Source organism: Lissotriton helveticus, chromosome 6, assembly GCF_964261635.1.
Source record: "Lissotriton helveticus chromosome 6, aLisHel1.1, whole genome shotgun sequence".
In the NCBI taxonomy this organism is placed as follows: Eukaryota; Metazoa; Chordata; class Amphibia; order Caudata; family Salamandridae; genus Lissotriton; species Lissotriton helveticus.
The window spans coordinates 459,492,978-459,514,460 of NC_136067.1; the positions used below are offsets into that span (position 1 = coordinate 459,492,978).

Here is a 21,483-nt window from a genome sequence, read left to right on the forward strand (position 1 = left end):
ACACATATACTAACACATACTTACTCTCTTATACAATCACTGATACAAGTACACATTGATATGCACAGAGTCACACACCTCCCAGCCAGCCACACACACACTCAGTCTTCCATACATCCACTCATTCTTCAATATGTAAAACGTATTTAAACTTTACAAAAACACACAGACACTAGATGATGTCATCAGTGATGTCATTTGAGATGTCATCAGTGATGTCATCAGTGATGTCACTGACCATGTCATGAATGATGTAATATGTGACATCATCAGCAGTGGATTGCGGGTGCGCGATATATAGTTAGTGCAACTAACTATATATGGAATTTCAATGGTTTTGTGTGAGTAAAATAAGGTTTTCTAAATGCTAATTCCTAACTATATATGGTCTATAACCTATGGTTTTTTCAGTGAATTTTCAAGGTTTTGTAAATGCTAATTCCTAACTATATATGGTCTATAACCTATGGTTTTTTCTGTGAATTTCATTGGTTTTTTAACAGCTAATATCTGTAGCTGTAAAATGTATTCTTCTTTAAATCCCAAAATATATTTTATATGTTTATGAATAATTTTTTTTTAAAATATTTTTTTTTCTTCGTTCCCGCTTCGCGAATCGGGAAGCTTCCCGTTAGCTGACCTTGATGCCGCGAAATAGACCGCGAGCCGGTAAACGTTTCTTTACCGCAAGTGCCGCGTTAGAAAACAACATCGTGACGCCTCCCGTCCGCATGACGTTTCACGTTGTCGCGTGATACGTCATATGACGTGCTACGTTAGCGAACTGGTACGCGAAGCGAGTCGCAAAGCGCAGGTTTCTGGAAGCAAACCGGGAGGCCCTGCAAAGCGCTTAACGTAAACACAGCAAGTCATGTGACTTGGTAATAACACTTTTCATTGGTTCATTTCACTTTTGGTTTCCTAATGATGTAAGACTAGGTCATATAATCTAAAATGAACACTTTTGATTGGTTGAGAACTCTTGTTTTTCCCAAATGATGAAAATCCCTCCTTCTTTCCTCACTCTGACTTTCATCATTGTGAGAGAAAGACCCTTTGTGATCACTGAGCAATGGCTTCTTTAGTAGCTTCAGCTGGTGCTTCCCCACCACCTCCACCACATCCAAGGAAGAGTGGACCACCTGCTCAAGTTATAATTCAACAAGAAGAGGAAGAAGAGGAACAGGACGACGAGCACGAAGAGAGGCAGTTTTTGCCTGAGCAGCCCAGGACGTCTCACCGGAAAGAAAACTTCATTTGGCAATTTTTTTTAATTCCCAAAGGTCAGAAAAAAGTAAATGCAAGATACGTAACTTGCCTTATATGTCAAGATAGACTGTCCAGAGGAACCGAGAAAAAATACAGTTTCGGAAACTACACAATGCATCGCCATATGACTAGGTGGCATCCTAACAACTACAGTGCTGCACAGTTTCGGAACGACCTAGATAATCTCCCTATTATGGCCAGAAGATCTGTTGTACCGGAAGTAACGGGACCAGAGGGCAGGGAGATGGTGCCAAATATACAAATGAAATTTGGTGAAGTAAAACACATCTGCTTATTTTGCGATGGATTCATTTCCTACGGAGAAAGAAGCATCACTCTGATCAACAGAGCTATTGACTATCATATGCAAGTTTGTACGAAATGCCCAAAATAATAAATACTTCTTTTTTTGTTTTGTTGCTCCTGTTGAGCCCTTTACAATGAATCGTTTTCATTGCCCCCTCCAAGAAAAACCCAAAAAAATATAAAACTGTTCAGAAAAATTCAAAAAAAGTAAAAAAATGTTCCGAAAAATAATAAAAAAAATATAAAACAACAAAAACAATAAAAAAAAAAGTTCTTTTCAGAACTACCTCCCCGTTATTAAAAAATTGGTACAATATTTGGAACTGTGCCAACCTCTATTTCTCTTAGTTCGCTTCCCAGTTCGCTCGCCGGTACGCGAACCGGAAGCGAACCAAAAACAGTAAGTATAAGGGAAGGAAACAGACACTTATGTTAAAAGAAAGACAGCTATAGGGGAGTAAACTAGAGATACTATTACCCGTAATCCACTGCTGATGATGTCACATATTACATCATTCATGACATGCTCAGTGACATCATCAGCAGAGGATTGCGGGTTTTTTGGCAACGTGCCTTATCCACGGTTTAATAACGCTGCCTTTTGCTTTATATAAGTTTTCAAATTGTATGAAATATATACCAATAGGTCGTTATGAACCTTTAGGTAGTGCTTTTCTTCATTAGGTCTGGTCGCTTCCATACACATACAGATGTTTCAAAGATGATCAAGAAGTTTATCTGAATGGAGAGGAATGCACTGAGACGCCAGATCATTCACTAATGTGTAGGCACATACAGTTACACGGTTCATGCAACAAACACCGACCAAATATGGCTTGCGTGTTGCAAGGCACGCCAGTTCCTGCTATCATCCCCACGTTCAAGTTGTTGGAAAATGGTAGTTATTTGATGCTCAATAATGAAGATTGTTCTGAGTTAATTAAAAGTATTCCTTTTATCGTAACAGTAAGTGAACGGGTTATTTGCTGCAGAAATGTTCTATTTCCTCCCACACATGAACATAGGGAGTTTTCAATCTGGCCACAAATACCAACCTTGGGACAGATTTCAACGGCATGGCAAGAATAAGAGCTCTTTTGTCTCAGAGAGAGGTGGCCTTGAGTTCGGCCCGTGAAACTTTCGTGCTTCACATAGCGAACACCCGTACAGAGGTGCAGACCCTTTTCAATTCAGATTTGCCTTTCAATTTCAGCAAGATGGTTCCGACTATCTTTAACGCATCCTCCACAAAGGCCCTGGCGCACTTTTTTAAAGTTGTTACCAGTGGTCTCGTGACTTCATTTGAGAAAATCTTTGGAGTCATCCCTGCTTCCTTTCATTCTATTTTCTCCACTCTGGTTCGTGGATTGGCATTTTTACTTGCATTACCAGCGGACGCTCTTGTGCTTTTTTACATTTTTAAATATGGATGTCCCTCCTATGCAACCTCCCACCCTGCAGCTGCTGACACTGTTCCGCAATCGCATGCTAGAATATTATGGCACAATGCCGTTGGCGATATTAAGCACGGCATATGGATTATCTTTTCGATTCTCCTACTTCACCTGTGTCCAGCCTGTATTTCACTGCCTGACCTGTGATTTCGATTGGGCCATTGATTTGTGTCTCTGCGGACCGGTTTCTCCTGACGTCGACTTTAATCAGCTGATGACTCCTATCATTACTCACGAGTTGGTTTGTCCTGGCGAAAGGATTATGGCTGTGGCATTGATGCATGGACTACTTGGTCCCTGGAATTTAATGGCGGCAGCACAGTCTTTCTTGGAACAGAGCTTTCTTGAAAACCCACCGAGCTGTCCTCTGATGGTGATAGAGGATCCGGTGCTGGGAGAGCACGTATGTTCTTTTCCGCTTTTAAATTGGATGGCTGAACTGTTTTCGGATGAAGACGGTGACTTCCTATTGGAGGCTGTTGCAGCTTATTTTGCATACACAGTTATGTCATAGACCTTTTTCATGTTTGATATGCTGAGTACTAGCATTTCATTGACAATTCATTGACTTATTTGTCAAGTTTTTATTATTTACCTTGCCTATTGGCTTAAGACTCGATAAAGTACTTGGCTGTTTTATTTTTCTTTAGCATTACATTTTCCTAGTTTTTAATGCTTTACCTTGCGGACCGTCCACATATAAACTTGCAATCTGCTCTCATGAGATGGCACTTCTATTATCTTATTCAGTTCGTTTCCGGATCATGGGGAGGTGTCATCTAGGTCCTGGATATCTTTACACCGTGTTAAGTTAGCATGGGCTCATTACCGGTTTAAACGCCATTTTTCCTTTTTTGCAACTTCTGCACACGACACTTAGTTGTTGCTTTAGCTTTCCACCTAGTAGTTCATCGTGGTTTACATGAGAATAATATGTTATTGCTCTACTATCTGCTTTGCTTGTTAAACTATATCTGTACAGCGAGTGCTAAAGTTTCAAGAACAACACGATACAGAATTGTTATGAGGTCTGATCTCCACGACTTCATACTCATAACATAAGTGCAACTTCTGCCAATTCTGGGCATGAGGCGGGTTTTATATTGCTTTGCCGAACACACATACACAACAGTTGATGCGGTTCACATGAAGAGAGAGCTGGTGTATGCTGATGTGATTCCTTCAAATCTAAGACACTAAAGTATGGGCACGCCCTAAACCAACACAAAGAGACCTTCTTAGCAAATAATATAATATGTGTATTAGGGAGGGTGAGATATAAGCAGCCGCGGGCCGTGGAGGGAGTTACGGTGAGGCAGGGAGGCGGGGAGGCGGAGAAGCAGGGTGGAGCCCTCTCTACCTTGCCCCTCCCCCTCCCCGCCTCCCTGCCCCACCGTAACTCCCTCCACGGCCCGCGGCTGCTTATAAGTGTTGCTAACTCTTATTCATTTACAGCATGTTAACATACTGTCACCATTCGCTTTTTATGTACTAGTAACTATGCTGGTAATTTTGCTACTGATAATATGTGTACTTGTATTCTCCACCCTGCTTCTCCCCCTCCCCGCCTCCCTGCCTCACCGTAACTCCCTCCACGGCCCGCGGCTGCTTATAAGTGTTGCTAACTCTTTTTCATTTACAGCATGTTAACATACTATCACCATTCGCTTTTTATGTACTAGTAACTATGCTGGTAATTTTGCTACTGATAATATGTGTACTTGTATTATCTAAGATACTACGCCTGAGAAGACGGCATTAGTAAATAAACATTTCAAATACACATGTGTTCTTCTTAACTCCATGTTCTGGTTTCTAAGAAATATATAACGACCGACTGTTCATGAGTTCCACGTATCCTGAGGTACTATAAGTTCATATTCTGGATTGTCTAAACATTGAGAGTTTGTTATATCCAATGTGACACTGTACCTAGCTTGCTAAGGAGTTTTTGATTACTAACGTGAGTTTTGGGACACCCTAATTCGCCGAGGTTCCAATCCTCTGTCCACAGTTCTGTGTGAGAACAGAAACCCTGCGACAGGGGCACCCCCGACCCTTGCTGGAGCTTCATCACACTTGCGATACAACTCCAGCAATGCGCCACCTTTACGGCACAGATACATCACGCATCTGTGCTGTTTTTGCCCCAGGATGCGCCGCATTGTAAATGCAGCACACCATAGGTGACGGAACAGCGGCACAGAATGACTAACACATCCCTGGTGATACGCCAGTCATCATAAATGTATCCCTATGCTTCTTATCTTGTTAGAGATGAACCGCCATATGTATCATCAAAGTTTTTTGCATTTCCTAAATAGCGAACTTTAAGGAATAAATAGCGATTCTTTACCATTCCTAGTTTGCGATTAGCTGTTTGCTAATTACAAATTACCCATTCATTTCCTTCATTTCCATAGGGCGGTTGGACTCACTTTTAGCTCGAACGGCTGAATGGATTTCCACGAAACTTGGCAAAATTGTAGGGACTGGTAGCCCGATGTGCCTTTGCTATGTCTCAAGATATATGCTCCAGTGGTTTTTACGAAAATTAACTTTGAAAAATATATATTGGGCTACATTGGCCTATATATATGTTGGAGCCCAAATGTAGCCCAATGTAGCCCAATGAAGCCCAATGTAGCCCAATGTAGCCCAAAGATGGCCGCCAGACACACAAAAAAACAAATGTAGCCCAAATATCAGCCAGATGTAGCCCAACTATAGCCCAGTGACAGAATGACCAATCAGCTTCGCAAACCTCCGTTACGCGAAGCGGAGCGCTGTTACAGATATATATCTTTTTTTGAACGTTAATTTCTCAAAATCCACTGGAGCACATATATTGAGACCTAGCAAAGGCACATCGGGCTACCAGTCCCTAATATTTTGCCAAGTTTCATGCAAATCCATTCAGCCGTTCGATTATTATTATTATTTTTTTTTTTTTGCCCCGCGGGGCCCTTTTAAAACCTCCACATCAAACCTAGGGGGTCAGCGAGGATCTACTATGCCCTCTTATAGTTATTTCCCCCTTTGTTTTGACCTCCTCTTGTCTCTCGATCCTACCGAGAGACAAGATGGCGGCCGCTACGGACTTTTTGGAATGTTGACAGACGCCGGAGAACCAATCAGCTTCGCTTCACAAAGCTCCGTTGCGCGAAAAGTACGCGTCCTGGGACGCTGCCAGGTCCGCTGTTACAGATATATATCTTTTTTTAAACGTTAATTTCTCAAAATCCACTCGAGCACATATATTGAGACCTACAAAAGGCACATCGGGCTACCAGTCCCTACAATTTTGCCAAGTTTCGTGCAAATCCATTCAGCCGTTCGGGCTAAAAGTGAGGCCAACCGCCCTATGGAAAACTCAATGTTAAAAACACGTTTTGGGACCCCCCTTTTTTCTCGGCCCCCCCTTGACGAACCCCCCCCAAATTTTCAAGGGCTGCTCAGAAACAAAATGTGCCATTTTCCTGAAAATTTCAGCCAATTCCGTCCACAAACGCCAAAGTTATTAGACATAGAATTTTCAAAAATCCCATAGAGAAAAAATCCTAACTATATATACCTACTGGCGACCGCCAGTAGGTAATATATATATATATATATATATATATATTCACTGAAAAAACCATAGGTTTTACACACGTTGTAGTTAGGAAATAGCATTTACAAAACCTATGAAATTCACTGAAAAAACCATAGGTTTGACACCAGTTATAGTTAGCTGGAATTTTACTCGCATAAAACCAATGAAATTCCCACGTTATAGTTAGTTGGACTCACTATAACTTGTGCGTGCAATGCACTGCTGATGACGTCACATATTACATCACTCATGACATGGTCAGTGACATCAGTCATGACATCACTGATGACACTATCCAGTGAATGTGTGTCTTTTTAAAAAATAAATGTGTTATATATGTATATGTAAAAGTTGATGGAAGAATACATGTTTAAATAAGTGATTACTTGGATTTAAAAAAAAAAAAGAATTGATTGGTTAACTGGTTTATTAAGTGTATCTTAGTGAATACATATATTAGAGAGTAATGTTTACATATTTAAATATATGTATTAGTGTTTCACTTTGTGTATAAGTGGTTGCATGGGTTGGTGAGTAGCTACATGTGTATGTATATGGGTTATTAGATGTTTTTGTTAGTATCAGTATGAGTGTTTGCATGGTTTGGTGGGGGTATTACTTAACACATAGATGCATGAATGACTGACTCTCTCTTTGTATGTGTTTTGAAGACAGCATATGTGCAGGACTGTATGGGTGGAAGAGTGTGTATATGTGTGTGTTAGTGAGTGAATGACTGTCTCACTAGTGTCTTTATCAGTAACTACATATGTTTTAATCTAATATATGTGAATATTGATGTATATAAGTGAGTATATGTGAGAGAAAGAGATTGTAAGAGTTCCTGTTTAGATAAGTATGTGTTTCTATAAGTGATTGTTTAAGAGAGTAAGCATGTGTAAGTTTCCATAGAAGTAAGGTGGTTGTGTGTGTATAGCTGTATATGCAAATAAATGGATGTTCAATAGTTTATTTGCATGTGTGAATATGTGTGAGAGTATCTTTTGGATGACTGTCTGTGTGTAACAGGATGTATAGGTGTATCACTACATATCATGAGTGAGTATATGAACAAGTGACTATATAGAACTGTTGATCAATGAGTGGATATGTATAAAGATGGTGGAATTATTGAATTGGTTGTTGTAACTGGTATGGGTATCTCCATTTTTTTGAAAATTTTACTTTCTATTTTTGAATATGTGTTTCAATGGTTACATTACAGTGAAAAGAGGTCTGTCACTCTATCACAAGGATGATGTCATCAGTGATGTCATGACTGATGTCACTGACCATGTCATGAGTGATGTAATATGTGACGTCATCAGCAGTGCATTGCACACGCAAGTTATAGTGAGTCCAACTAACTATAACGTGGGAATTTCATTGGTTTTATGCGAGTAAAATTTCCAGCTAACTATAACTGGTGTCAAACCTATGGTTTTTTCAGTGAATTTCATAGGTTTTGTAAATGCTATTTCCTAACTATAACGTGTGTAAAACCTATGGTTTTTTCAGTGAATTTCATAGGTTTTTTAAATGCTACTTCCTAACTATAACGTGTTTAAAACCTATGGTTTTTTCAGTGAATATATATATATATATATATATTCACTGAAAAAACCATAGGTTATAGACCATATATAGTTAGGAATTAGCATTTAAAAAACCTTATTTTACTCACACAAAACCATTGAAATTCCATATATAGTTAGTTGCACTAACTATATATCGCGCACCCGCAATCCACTGCTGATGATGTCACATATTACATCATTCATGACATGGTCAGTGACATCACTGATGACATCACTGATGACATCTCAAATGACATCACTGATGACATCATCCAGTGACTGTGTGTTTCTGTAAAGTTTAAATATGTTTTACATATTGAAGAATGAGTAGATGTAGAAGTGTCTGGATGAAGGATTTAGTAGGTGCGTGACTGACTGTATGAGTGAGTGATTAAATGTGTCTCACTGAGTGCATGGGTTAGTGACTAAACTGTCTTAATTTGTGCATCATTATGTCTGTTGTTCTGTAAACTGCTGCATGTGTTGATCAGTAGCTATATGAGTAACTATATGGGTTATTGATTGATTGCCCAAGTATTTGTATGGGAGACTGAGTGTGTGTGTGGCTGGCTGGGAGGTGTGTGACTCTGTGCAGATCAATGTGTACTTGTATCAATGATTGTATAAGAGAGTAATTATGTGTTAGTATATGTTTCAAAATGTAAGGTGCTCTATGTTTAACTGTATAGATTAGAAAATGGAAGTGTGATTGATTCTTTACAGGACTGACTAGGTGTGTGAGTAACTCCATGGATGAGTGACAGAGTGTGAGAGTCTGTATAGGTGTATGAGTGCATATGATAGTGTTGTAAAGATGAGTGATTGTATGTATGAATGATTGTATGGGTAAATGAGTGAATGTGTGTGTAAACATAGGAATCACTGAGTGCGTATGTAGTAACTAGTATTGGTGTGTCAATGGTTTCAAAAATTATACTCTGTATTTAACACTGGGTGTAACAGAGGTTATATTAAAGTGTGAGGAGATGCATTGTATTGTCACATGAATGATATCATCAGTGATGTGGTCATTGATGTCAAATGAGATGTCATCAGTGATGTCATCAGTGATGTCATTTGAGATGTCATCAGTGATGTCATCAGTGATGTCACTGACCATGTCATGAATGATGTAATATGTGACATCATCAGCAGTGGATTGCGGGTGCGCGATATATAGTTAGTGCAACTAACTATATATGGAATTTCAATGGTTTTGTGTGAGTAAAATAAGGTTTTTTAAATGCTAATTCCTAACTATATATGGTCTATAACCTATGGTTTTTTCAGTGAATTTTCAAGGTTTTGTAAATGCTAATTCCTAACTATATATGGTCTATAACCTATGGTTTTTTCAGTGAATTTTCAAGGTTTTGTAAATGCTAATTCCTAACTATATATGGTCTATAACCTATGGTTTTTTCAGTGAATTTCAATGGTTTTTTAATAGCAAATATCATAAGCTGTCGAATGTCAAGTACGTGGTAAGTAAAAACATTTTCGTGTTTATGCACACTGATCTGCTTTGATTGCTGCCCCCCACCCCTCATTTCTATTAGGAGTACTCTCTCTTTGCAGATAGTGAAGGGTAGTTAACGCAGCCCTTTGCCCCCTTTGTAATCCGTCGTGCCTGCTTCTCTCTCCATTTGATTGATTGTTCTCTTTGGTTCATTCTCTATTTACAAACAAGCACAGAGTCGCAATACTCTGTTTAGTCTTTGCAGATAGCGAAAAATCGTGTAAAAAAACAAAAGGAATCGAGCAAAATCAGTAGGCCACTAATGGGATCTCTTTTGACCTCGCTAAAATAGAAACATTAGGAACAACCTGTTGAAAATAGCAATGCGTATGTATATAAGCGGCGTTCATTTGTGTTCACAGTACCCCTTGTTGATTGTTTCAATCGAGCATTGAATTGTTCGAAGTTAATTCTCTTAAGGATCTTCTCTACCTGCAAACGAGGAAGAATAGGAATATTCTATCTCCCTTTGCAGATAGTGAAGGGTAGGTAACGCAAGCCTTTAACACGTCGTACCTATTTCATTCCTCATTGATTGATTGATTGTCCGAACATTGACTGTTTGGAATTAGTTCTTTTTGGAGGTATTCCCTGTTTGCAAATAAACGTAGGAAAATCTTTGCAAGTAGTGAAAGGGTACGTAATGCGGACCGTTCTCCCCCGTTGTAATCTGTCATGCCTATCTACTCCCCACTGATTGATGCACCTTTTTCACCCGGACCATTTACTAGAGATACGTCATCTGGCCCGACCAGAGAGCACCCCTAGTGAAAAGGACATATGCAATAATAACGAAGTGATCACTGTATCCTGTTAACAGAAACTTTACCATGAAACAACCTGGAAAGAAAAAAATAGGAAAACGAAAATCAGTAGGCCACTGATGAACATGAACTTTTATTAAACAACGAACAAAGAAACGATAACATAACGTAATGATAAAACCTATTAATGTCCTAGAAACAAGAAAACGTTAAAATATGCCAGTGGTGAGAGACCAGAAAAACAGTAAGAGAAACCAAATCACCCCTCGCTGTCCCACCGCCTGCCACGCCAAAAAAATCGATAGACTAGGGAAAATGCAAGTCAGTAGAACATCCACCCCCACTCTGGAAACTTCCAAGGTGGGGCAGGGTTCCGGCTACGCCCAGCCGGGAGCAGCCCATATAAGGCAGGTCCTGCTGCCACGCCTCGGCCAGGAGATCCTAACGTAGGGTGTAGCCGAAGGAGAGGCCGAGGCCAGCGGGACCCGGCCAGGGGATTGCCTTTACAACGCTGAACAGTTGCAGGGGGGGGGAATGTCTCCTCGACCCTCCCCTCTCTCTCCCAGTCCGGCCGCGGTGGCCCTTGAGAGTTGCAGGTAGTCCCGCCACATGCTCTTCCGGTCCGACCACCAACGGTCGGGGGGCCGAGGCCGACGGGATCCGGCTGCAGCCGATAAACCAAGAAACCCGTTCATGGGGCCAGAGCCAGGGGCGTCCGGCCGACATCCACCGGAAGCCCGGCCCGAAGACGGACGGGACACTTCTTTCTTTTATAATGGCTGCGACAACACTGGGGGGGGATGTCTTGCACATGCCTCCGACCCCCCCCTCGTCCTCATCGCCTGGTCCGGCCATAACAAATCTCAAGCGAGACGCCGTGGGGTGCACTGGGAGGGAGAGACGGTGCGAACAGGCCTCTCCCGCCTCCCCAGGTGGAGACTTCCCAGCTGCACCCTCAGCGCTCCAGGCGCCCGGAAAACGGTTCTTCCACTGTGGCCATGCTGCAACGTCTCGCCCGGCAGGGTGGAGCCTGTCCGCTCATGTGACCCCGCGATCGCCGGTAGCTGCCGAACTCTCAAAATGGCGGTCGACCTGGCAAGAGCGGGCCCAGCATAAAGAAATGGCCCGGTCACTGGTTGACTCCACCACCGTAGTCCTCCACGACCTTGAAGATTCTAGAGGAGCCGCGGGAGTCTCCGACCCCCGATGGGGAATGACTGCCATGATCGCCCGTGGAGTGACGAAACTGTATCCGCGGGACGTCGGCGCTCCCATGCTGGCGCCAGCCTCACTTTGAATTACTAGAATCCTGCAGACCTCACTTCCGGTGAAAGCACAGTGTGACCCGGTAGGAAAAATTATTGCACCCCCTCCCCTTTTTGACTGATAGTTCAAACCACCGATCCTTTCCTTTGCCCTTTTAACGGAACTTTGGACTGCCTCCCCCTCTTTTACATTTTCTAGAGAAAACAAAACATTAACCACTACATTAGCATAGCAGTTGACACCAGAACTGTTTTCAAATTGAAAACCAACAACATCTTCAACAGAATCCTTTTTGTTTCTGCTGTGACCCTGCTACAGCACAGGCATTGTCCCCAGCAGTAATTCTGCAATGCCGGTAAGAATAGCTGTGGTGCCTACTGGACTCACTCACCCCCGCGGCGCCCCACGCCGTTTTTTGCTGGGCGGCAACTTACTAGACATCACTTTCGTGCCATCTAGATTTCAGCGCGTTCTGCTGCCTTGGAACTATTCGCACAACAGACCGCTACTGACAAGAATATTTCATTATTGGTGCTGTCAATTTCAATAAATCTATTGGATAATTAAAAAGAAATTGCCACGGTCTCTTCGTTGTTTAAATGTTTTTACTGTTTTTGTTTTGTTGTATATATTTATATGTTATTAAAGTTTTATATTCCTACTACTTTGTTGGAGTGCTATATATTTTTAATGTGACACATAATTGTAAAAACTTTGATGTACAAAGAGTCATTCCTGGAATCTTCCGCTTCAGGCTCGGTCCCCTCCCCAATCACAATACAGGATGGTTTTCAGATAGTAGGAACACGTGTGGTGTGACGGATCTCATCGAGTGTGGGCCTTGATCTACTATAACTCCTTTGAAGAGGGGTGATTCTTTACAGCTGGGGCCATAAACTACATCTGCAGGGCTAGCTGATAGCCTGGACAATCGGACACAGAGAAAGAGGAGTGTCAGAGGGTGCGGTAGTGAATAGGGCGAAAGGGAGGTGTCGGGCGGGCACAGAGTGTGATTCTCAGGGAAGAGCAGCGCAGATGGGGGGAGGTTTATTGCCCATGCATAAGACAGAGAGCGGTGGTGACCAGTGCCTAGGGAAGATGCTTGCGTGGGTGAGGAGCCATGCTACGAATCAACAGCGTGCAGAGAGTGGGTCTGGTCAAGACACCTAAAATGGCTGCCGTGCACGACAAAAGTGTGGCATTTCAAAAAAGGCAAGATGGCGCAGACAATGTTTTTCAACACTTCCTCATTTCCTTCGAATCGAACGTTAACAGACGTTGGGGCATATTACCAAAGTTAAGCGATATTTATCGCTAACGATGCTTACCAACCAATTTTTTACCACTAAGCATCGTCAGAAATTATCGAAGATAAACCTTACTATTATCAAGGTTTATCGCAAATGCGATAATAAACGGCCGCAATGCATGAATATCGCTAAAAACTCAGCGATATTCATGCATTACCGAGCTAATGCTCTTAGCCATGTTATCCACCTCCCATTGGATAACATGGCTAAGAACTGCTCAGGGCAGGTGTTACTTTTTGGAGATATTCGCGCTTAGCGCGAATATCTCCAAAAGTTGGTAATAGGAGATAGATATCTTGCATGTTGTAATGCAAGTTATTGTGGTATATGGAACTCATACCATAATCTCTCAGGAAAGCAGAAACTGATCCTTTTGGGACCGCCTAAAAAGGCCTAGGGGGTGAGGAGTACTCTACTTTGCCCCCTTTTCACGTTCCGAACTATTTTATTTTACTCTCTTCTGTAATTACACAAAATACCAGCGATAAGATGCATCGGAGACACACAGTGAGAGAAAGGAGGCCGGAGATGAAGAAGACATGTCAAATACACATTGGAGATAATATAGTGGCAGAAGGGAAGTAAATATGAGTAAACTTACCATGTAACATAAAAATGTTGCACTCTACTATAAGTCTCATTTTATACTACAATCACTTCGCTACAACCTCATAAATTAAAAATAAAAATGAATAATGTCTCAAACAATTTTTGATTTCTAAATATAAATTTATTCTTCAGAATTTTCTAAATTTGAAAGAACTAGTAACATGTCCTCATCAGCAATGTCCTCATTAAAAGTCTCCAATGATGATTCTTGTAACTCTATGGTCTCCAAACACTCGATAAATTCGCCATCAAGAGATTGATCAAAAAAATCATTCAAGTCATCTCCTCCTTGTGACAATATTTCATTATTGGTGCTGTCAATTTCAATCAATGTAGTGGAATCATTCAAGTCATCTCCTCGTGACAATATTTCATTATTGGTGCTCTCAATTTCAATCAATGTAGTGGAATCATTCAAGTCATCTCCTCCTTGTGACAATATTTCATTATTGGTGCTGTCCATTTCAATCAATCTAATGGAATCATACAAGCCATCTCCTCCTTGTGACAATATTTCATTATTGGTGCTCTCAATTTCAATCAATGTAGTGGAATCATTCAAGTCATCTCCTTGTGACAATATTTCATTCTTGGTGCTGTCCATTTCAATCAATCTAATGGAATCATACAAGTCATGTCCTCCTTGTGACAATATTTCATTATTGGTGCTCTCAATTTCAATCAATGTGTTGGACAATTCAAAAGAAATTGCCACGGTCTCTTCATTGTGAGCCATTTTATTTTGAAATTGCTTGCTGTAAATTGCAGAAAAAAATAATCACTTTCATTTATCGTTTTTAGTAATACATAATATAAAACTAACTTTATCAAGTATTTAGTATAACAGAAGGACTGCAAATAAATAACAGAAAACATTTTTCAAATTATCTTCAAGTGTACAACATAGTTCCCCTTACAAATTAACAACTCACCTTTTTAAAAGTAGCAGAAGTGTTAGTACTGTGTAAATCAAACACCAGAAATTCACCACCAAAAATTCCTCACAAATGTACCTCAGACAGTAGTATCACAAAATGGCTGTGGTTTCCTCTCATTTGACATATATACATAACCAATTAACTTTCATCACACACAAATACAAAACCAAAGTAACATTTTAATTGGTTCTAAATTTCAACACTTTCAAATGTGTTTTCCCCATGCAATTTTCCATAGGACATTTACATACGTCTACAGCCTGAATGGCTGAACGGAATTACACCAAACTTGGCAAAATGGTACATCAAACCTAAGAGGTCAGGAAGGATCTACTATGCCCCCTTATGGTCATTTCCCCCTTCGCTTTGGCCTCCTCTTGTCTCTCAATCCTACCGAGGGACAAGATGGCGGCCGCTACGGACTGTTTGGAATGTTGACAGACGCCGGAGAACCAATCAGCTTCGCAAAGCTCCGTAACGCGAAAAGTACGCGAAGCGGAGCGCTGTTACAGATATATATCTTTTTTTGAACGTTAATTTCTCAAAATCCACTGGAGCACATATATTGAGACCTAGCAAAGGCACATCGGGCTACCAGTCCCTAATATTTTGCCAAGTTTCGTGCAAATCCATTCAGCCGTTCGATTATTATTATTTTGTTTTTTTTTTGCCCCGCGGGGCCCTTTTAAAACCTCCACATCAAAACTAGGGGGTCAGCGAGGATCTACTATGCCCCCTTATAGTTATTTCCCCCTTTGTTTTGACCTCCTCTTGTCTCTCGATCCTACCGAGAGACAAGATGGCGGCCGCTACGGACTGTTTGGAATGTTGACAGACGCCGGAGAACCAATCAGCTTCGCTTCACAAAGCTCCGTTGCGCGAAAAGTCCGCGAACCAGTGCGCTGCCCGGTCCGCTGTTACAGATATATATCTTTTTTTAAACGTTAATTTCTCAAAATCCACTGGAGCACATATATTGAGACCTACAAAAGGCACATCGGGCTACCAGTCCCTACAATTTTGCCAAGTTTCGTGCAAATCCATTCAGCCGTTCGGGCTAAAAGTGAGGCCAACCGCCCTATGGAAAACTCAATGTTAAAAACACGTTTTGGGACCCCCCTTTTTTCTCGGCCCCCCCTTAACGAACCCCCCCCAAATTTTCAAGGGCTGCTCAGAAACAAAATGTGCCATTTTCCTGAAAATTTCAGCCAATTCCGTCCACAAACGCCAAAGTTATTAGACATAGAATTTTCAAAAAACCCATAGAGAAAAAATCCTAACTATATATACCTACTGGCGACCGCCAGTAGGTAATATATATATATATATATATATATATATATATATATATATATAAAATTTCTATGGCAAAATGAAACCCCTCATTTTGTTCCTTTTCAAATTAAATGTATTAAGTGCTACCACTTTATTCCAATCAAGATGACTTCAGGTGTGCCATACTTTTGTCATAAGTAACTGTTAGCGTTCTAGTTGTTCTTTAGAACACTCTGGGACATTCTGTCATTGGGCTAGTTGGGCTACATCTGGCTGATATTTGGGCTACATTTGGGCTCTTTTGTCTCTGGTGGCCATCTTGGGAGACTGCATATCAGAATTTTTTTAATGAAATATAAGAGGATTTGAGAAGTCACTCAAAATGTGCCCTAATTTTTCTTTCTTCAGCACTAATCATAATTTCTATGGCAAAATGAAACCCCTCATTTTGTTCCTTTGCAAATTAAATGTTTTAAGTGTTAACACTTTATTCCAATCAAGATGACTTCAGGTGTGCCATACTTTTGTCATAAGTAAGACTGTTAGCGCTCTAGTTGTTCTTTAGAACACTCTGGGACATTCTGTCATTGGGCTATAGTTGGGCTACATCTGGCTGATATTTGGGCTACATTTGGTTTTTTTTTGTCTCTGGTGGCCATCTTTGGGCTACATTGGGATACATTGGGCTACATTGGGCTATATTTGGGCTCTAACATATATATAGCCCAATGTAGCCCAATATATATTTTTTCAAAGTTAATTTTCTCAGCAACTACTGAACAGATTTACACCATTCAAAGAAAAGCGTAATCTGCGAGCCGGACTCTACCTTTCTACCAAATTTCTTATAAATCCATTCAGCCGTTCGAGCTGTAGCCGTGTCTAAACGTCCTATGGAAAATAACATGGGGAAAACATGTTTTGGGACCCCCCTTTTATCTCAGCCCCCACTTGACGAATCTCCCCCAAACTTTCAGGGAAGGAGCGGAGCAGGCCATCTTCTTTGAGAAATTCGCCAAGATTCGTCCACCGGCGCCAAAGTTATTCACAATAGAATGTTGTGGATTTCCTATGTAGGTAATAGATATATATATATATAATTTTTTTTAATCCAAATGGTCATTTCCACTGGGTAATTCTAGTTAAGATCGTCTTTAGTAGGAAATATATTTTTTGCTGCTAATAACTTTGTCGCTGTTTAACGAATCTCAACAAAACGTTCCAAAAGAGTGATATATATATGGCGGTTGGTGCAGGGCACAAAATAAATTAATAGCACCAGCATTTTGGGTCTGGATCGGGATCCAGTCAATTTGCAACAGAGGCAGACTTCTGGGTGAATACCTGGATGTCTGGGATGGCTTTGGGAAGTGCTCCCAAGATTGGTGACTCAGTTCTCCTCAGTGAAGTCAGGGGGTGGTACCTAGTGTTCCAGACAGGTCCCAGTGCAGTAGTGGGAAAAAAGGGTCCCATGTACTTTCCAAGTGTAGGAAAAGGGGTTGGCATGGGAAAAGGCCCAGGGTGCCCTATTTCTAGCCCCAGTGCTTGGATTGCTCTCAGAGTGGGCATGAGCAGGGGGACCTGGTCTGTACTAGGAGACCATTCACTGATGGGAGTCCTGCAGTGACAGGAGAGCTTGGGGGCGGCTGCCACAAGCGTTCTACCAGTTCTGGTTTCTGGTGCTACCACTCCACAGTGGAGGGTGCATAGGCCCAGACGGAGGGGCAGGAGGTGGAAACCCTCCACAGTGGGAGGACCAATGAGTCAAGCGTTGCCAGCTCTGCAATCAGGGCACCCCATGACTGACCAGATTGAGGTCCCTTCTGGCCTTGGGGGACCTCCATGCACTTTCACAGAGACTTAGGGCTTTGGACCTGCGCAGCCCAGACTCTTGTACAACCCACCCAGGGTGTGTTTCCCATGAGAGTGGGGGGTAGGGGTGCTCTCCTGGAAGTCCTGGCTTGACAAGCACATGTCCAACCTAAGGGTACAGCCCTGGATTGAAGAATCAGTGTCAGGATACCACCCCTGAACTGGTGCGAGGTGGAGTGGAAACAGGGTGCAAGAGGCTTTTGGCCATCACCTTGACAAACAACAGGAATCAGAGAGCCCAGAATGGCCTGGGGCCTAGATCTTGTCACTGACAGCTGTCAATGACACCCATTTGTTGTTGTCCTAATGGTCAGAGTTTTTCCTGAGTTGGGTACAGAAGTCATACCCAAGGGATGGAATAGGCCACACCACACTGTTGGCCATGGGGGTACTGCCTGCCTACTGGGATGTATCTGTGAGCAAAGTTAGGCTAGGTGCCACACATAAGGCGTTCACAGGTGAGGAGAAGAGTCCCCCATGGGTCAGCTCATTGGGCCCTGAGAGTATAGACTGAGAGATCCAACTGGGTTGAGAGAGTCATAGAACTGGCAAATGCCCCTGCAGAGTGGGCCTTTGTCCATGTTCTATCGCCCTAAGCAGGGAAGTTCATCAATCTATCGATTAGTCTACCCTGGCTTTAGGCTGCAGGGCATTTGTGTTGGACCTGGCCCTTTCTGCAGGGTTATCTCCAAACTTTTTACCCTCCTCCTCCTATTTTTCTGACCCTCTTCTTTCTAGTTTAGGATTTTGGGCACTTTACCACTGCTATCCAGTGCTAAAGTGCAAATGCTCTTTACTCTCTACGTGTTAACATTGGCTTATCCATAATTGGTATATTTAATTTACTTGTACTTGTTAATTGGATTGAGACATTACTTGTTTTTCTTCACTCCAAGACAGTTCCCGACATGCTAGTAGCTAGCCCGTATTACCTGCTCAATTTAAAACAGGTTGTTTACCTTCTTCACTCGCCTGGTCCCGGCATTATCGTATTGTGCTCTCCGCAGATGGGGTAGATTGCCTGACACATTCCTCATGGAACTACCCTAAGTATTCAGTGCTCCCATAGCATTAACTACCGGCAAGTTTTTAAAATGCATAAAGGCTGAGCTAAAATTATCGTGAAGGCTCTAAAAGGAGTCCAGTTTTGAAACGCTCCTTTTTTTACATAATATATTTAAAATTGCATATCTCTTGATCAACTGATTGGATTTTTGTAATTTTGGTTTAGTTTTACCCAGATAGTTAATCTTTATTTTTCTAACCCTGTGTGGTGTCTTTTTGTAGTGTTTCCAATGAATTCCAGTGTGTGTGTGTGTGTGTGTGTGTGTGTGTGTTCACAAATACTTTACACATTGCCTCTGATTATAAGCCTGCCTGCTCTGTGCCAAGCTACCAGAGGGTGAGCCCATGTTATTTTTGGCGTGTTACTGATTTGACCCGACTAAAGTGGTGGGTTTGCTTGGCTTAGGTGCATACCTTTGCCAACCAAAAACCCAATTTCCAACAAAGAAATTTAGCTGAGGTGTTTGCTTAAGGAATAATATTTGAATCTTCTTGTTTTTTTACCCAAGTTTGTTTAGTAGACCTACTTTAATTACTTGTGAGGAGGAGAAATTCTGGTGCCTTTTCTTTAGTCATTTATGAATGTGGCTGAAATAAGATTATAAAATGGTAATCAGTACAGTTGAGTTCATATTTAGATACAACCGTTTATCACCCACTTATTGCTGGAATAAGACGCGTTAAGTCTTCTCTAAGAGGTAGAAACTGGTTTGTTGCAGTAGAAATGTGTGTGAAAGTTGAAACGTTCAGGGCATTACCTAGTTTAAAAAAAGGGTTTCTGAATCTAGTTCCGATGTATTTACAGACTAGGGGCCGCATTATGCATGCGGCACACATTCCTTCATTCCACCTTCATTATGGGGAATGCACTGCTCTCAGGACAGCCACAAACGTGGGCTGCCCTGGGGGCAGTGCATTCATGTGAAATACAGAGCAGCTGCTTTACAACCGCTCTGTTTTTCGCTGTGTAGACGGCAACCAACCTGCACTTTTAAAGGGGAATAGAGATCCCCTGGCAGGTGGGTGCAGTCAGTGATTGCACCTACCTGCAAGGGGATGTATGAAAGTTCCATGGGACCCCCTTTAACCCCTCAGAGGGCTGCTCTCAGGAGATGCACTGACAGTGCACACCCTTTTAGGTGGCGCTCTGTCAGTGTGCCTCCTAAGGGGTTTTTGCCTCTGCACCCACCAAGGTAATACGGCACAGGCTCAGAAGCAAAGCAATTCCTTCATTTGCATGGGGCACTACCCCAGGAAAGTGAGGTAATACCCCCTTGGAGATAGCGCTGGGGCTTTATGTGTGCCAGTGCTATTGATATTACAGAAGGGGCTGCACAAGCATCTGCCGCCCCTTCTGAAATACCAGAGTCCCCGGGGTGCTGCAAAGCAGGCTCAAATGCTGGTTGCGCTCCCTGGGCCCTTAATCTAATATGGCCTTAGGTGTACAGTAAGCACACTTATAAAATACCTAGACAACTTCAATAATATTGTATCCCTGCTTGTCAACAATGATGCTGTAGCATTCATATTTTGCCACAATTTGTTTCAAGTGTTCTTTATTTGTAATGTTTATGCTTGTTTTTTTATTCTCGGGCCTTATAGCGCCAGTTTGATGCCCATCATGAAGAAGGCATGGTGATTTCTCATATGGCTGTTGTTGGAGTTGGAATCTGGATTGCCTTCACATCTGGGTCAGCGTTGCGGCTCTTCCACACAGAGACACTTGAGCACCTTCAAGATGTTAACATCGCAGCTCCTGTTCACCATATGTTGACAGGTAATATTAGTTCAAAATTACCCTAACATATTACACTTAAACAGAAGTTTACAAAGGTATTAAAGCCTGGCATGTTCATGTTAGTGATAAAATGTAACTAACACCCGTGTGAAGATCTCTGCAGCCCTAAATGCCACTGAAGGGATGGAAAGTGGGCTTGAGGGTGGTTTACCTTGGAGCTTTGGGAACACCCACAAACCTTTTTTTTTGTGGGCATCCCTAAACGCCTCTCCGTCTCCTTAGCCCCTGAAAGGGTTCTACATTAACCTCCAGCCAAGGGCTGACATGATTCCCCTTCCAGTTTGGGATGAGAAACACATAACCATCCTGATTTTCTAAGGGTATAGAGGAAGGTGATTCTCTACAGGGGAAATATTTTCTCAGGAGGGAAAAGAAAGTGCATGTTTTCAGGTTGACAGATATCAAATAGAGGGTGGCAGCCTCTATTAGATATTAGTCGACCTGAAAATGGCCTTTGATTTGGTCCACAGATCAAAATTATGGGAGGTTCCTAAACAACAGGGAATCCTCCCCATCTCCTGTCATTGATCACGAGACTACATGAGAGAAACTTTGCCCAATTAAGGTACGAGAAATGTGGGGAATTAACACCTCGCTTCCCAGTTAACAGAGGAGTAAGGCAGGGGTGTCTGCTCGCCCCTACCCAGATTTGTTTTTTCATCAACGCTCTGGTTGCCCAACTTAATGAGGTAGCGGACAACAATGCCCCAAGCAGGTACATAGAAAGGTGCCAGCAATGATGTTTGCGGACGACACTTTCCTATTGTTGAAGTCGCCTATGGGCATCCAGAGGGTTCTTGATAGTTTTGTAACATTCTGCAAAAATAGGGGGCTGGAGATTAATACCCTAAAAACCAAATTCATGG

At 42.0% G+C, this 21,483-nt stretch overlaps 1 protein-coding gene across 7 annotated transcripts in view; it reads left to right on the plus strand.

Moving 5' to 3' along the window:
* Nucleotides 1-21,483, plus strand: part of ARHGEF10 (Rho guanine nucleotide exchange factor 10) — a 1,140,991-nt gene that overhangs the window by 922,767 nt on the left and 196,741 nt on the right. For all 7 annotated transcript variants that reach the window (XM_078647916.1, XM_078647912.1, XM_078647917.1 and 4 more), the window contains one exon: nt 20,422-20,596. In XM_078647916.1, coding sequence (XP_078504042.1) covers nt 20,422-20,596 — 175 coding nt within the window. The remainder of the gene's footprint in view (nt 1-20,421; nt 20,597-21,483) is intronic.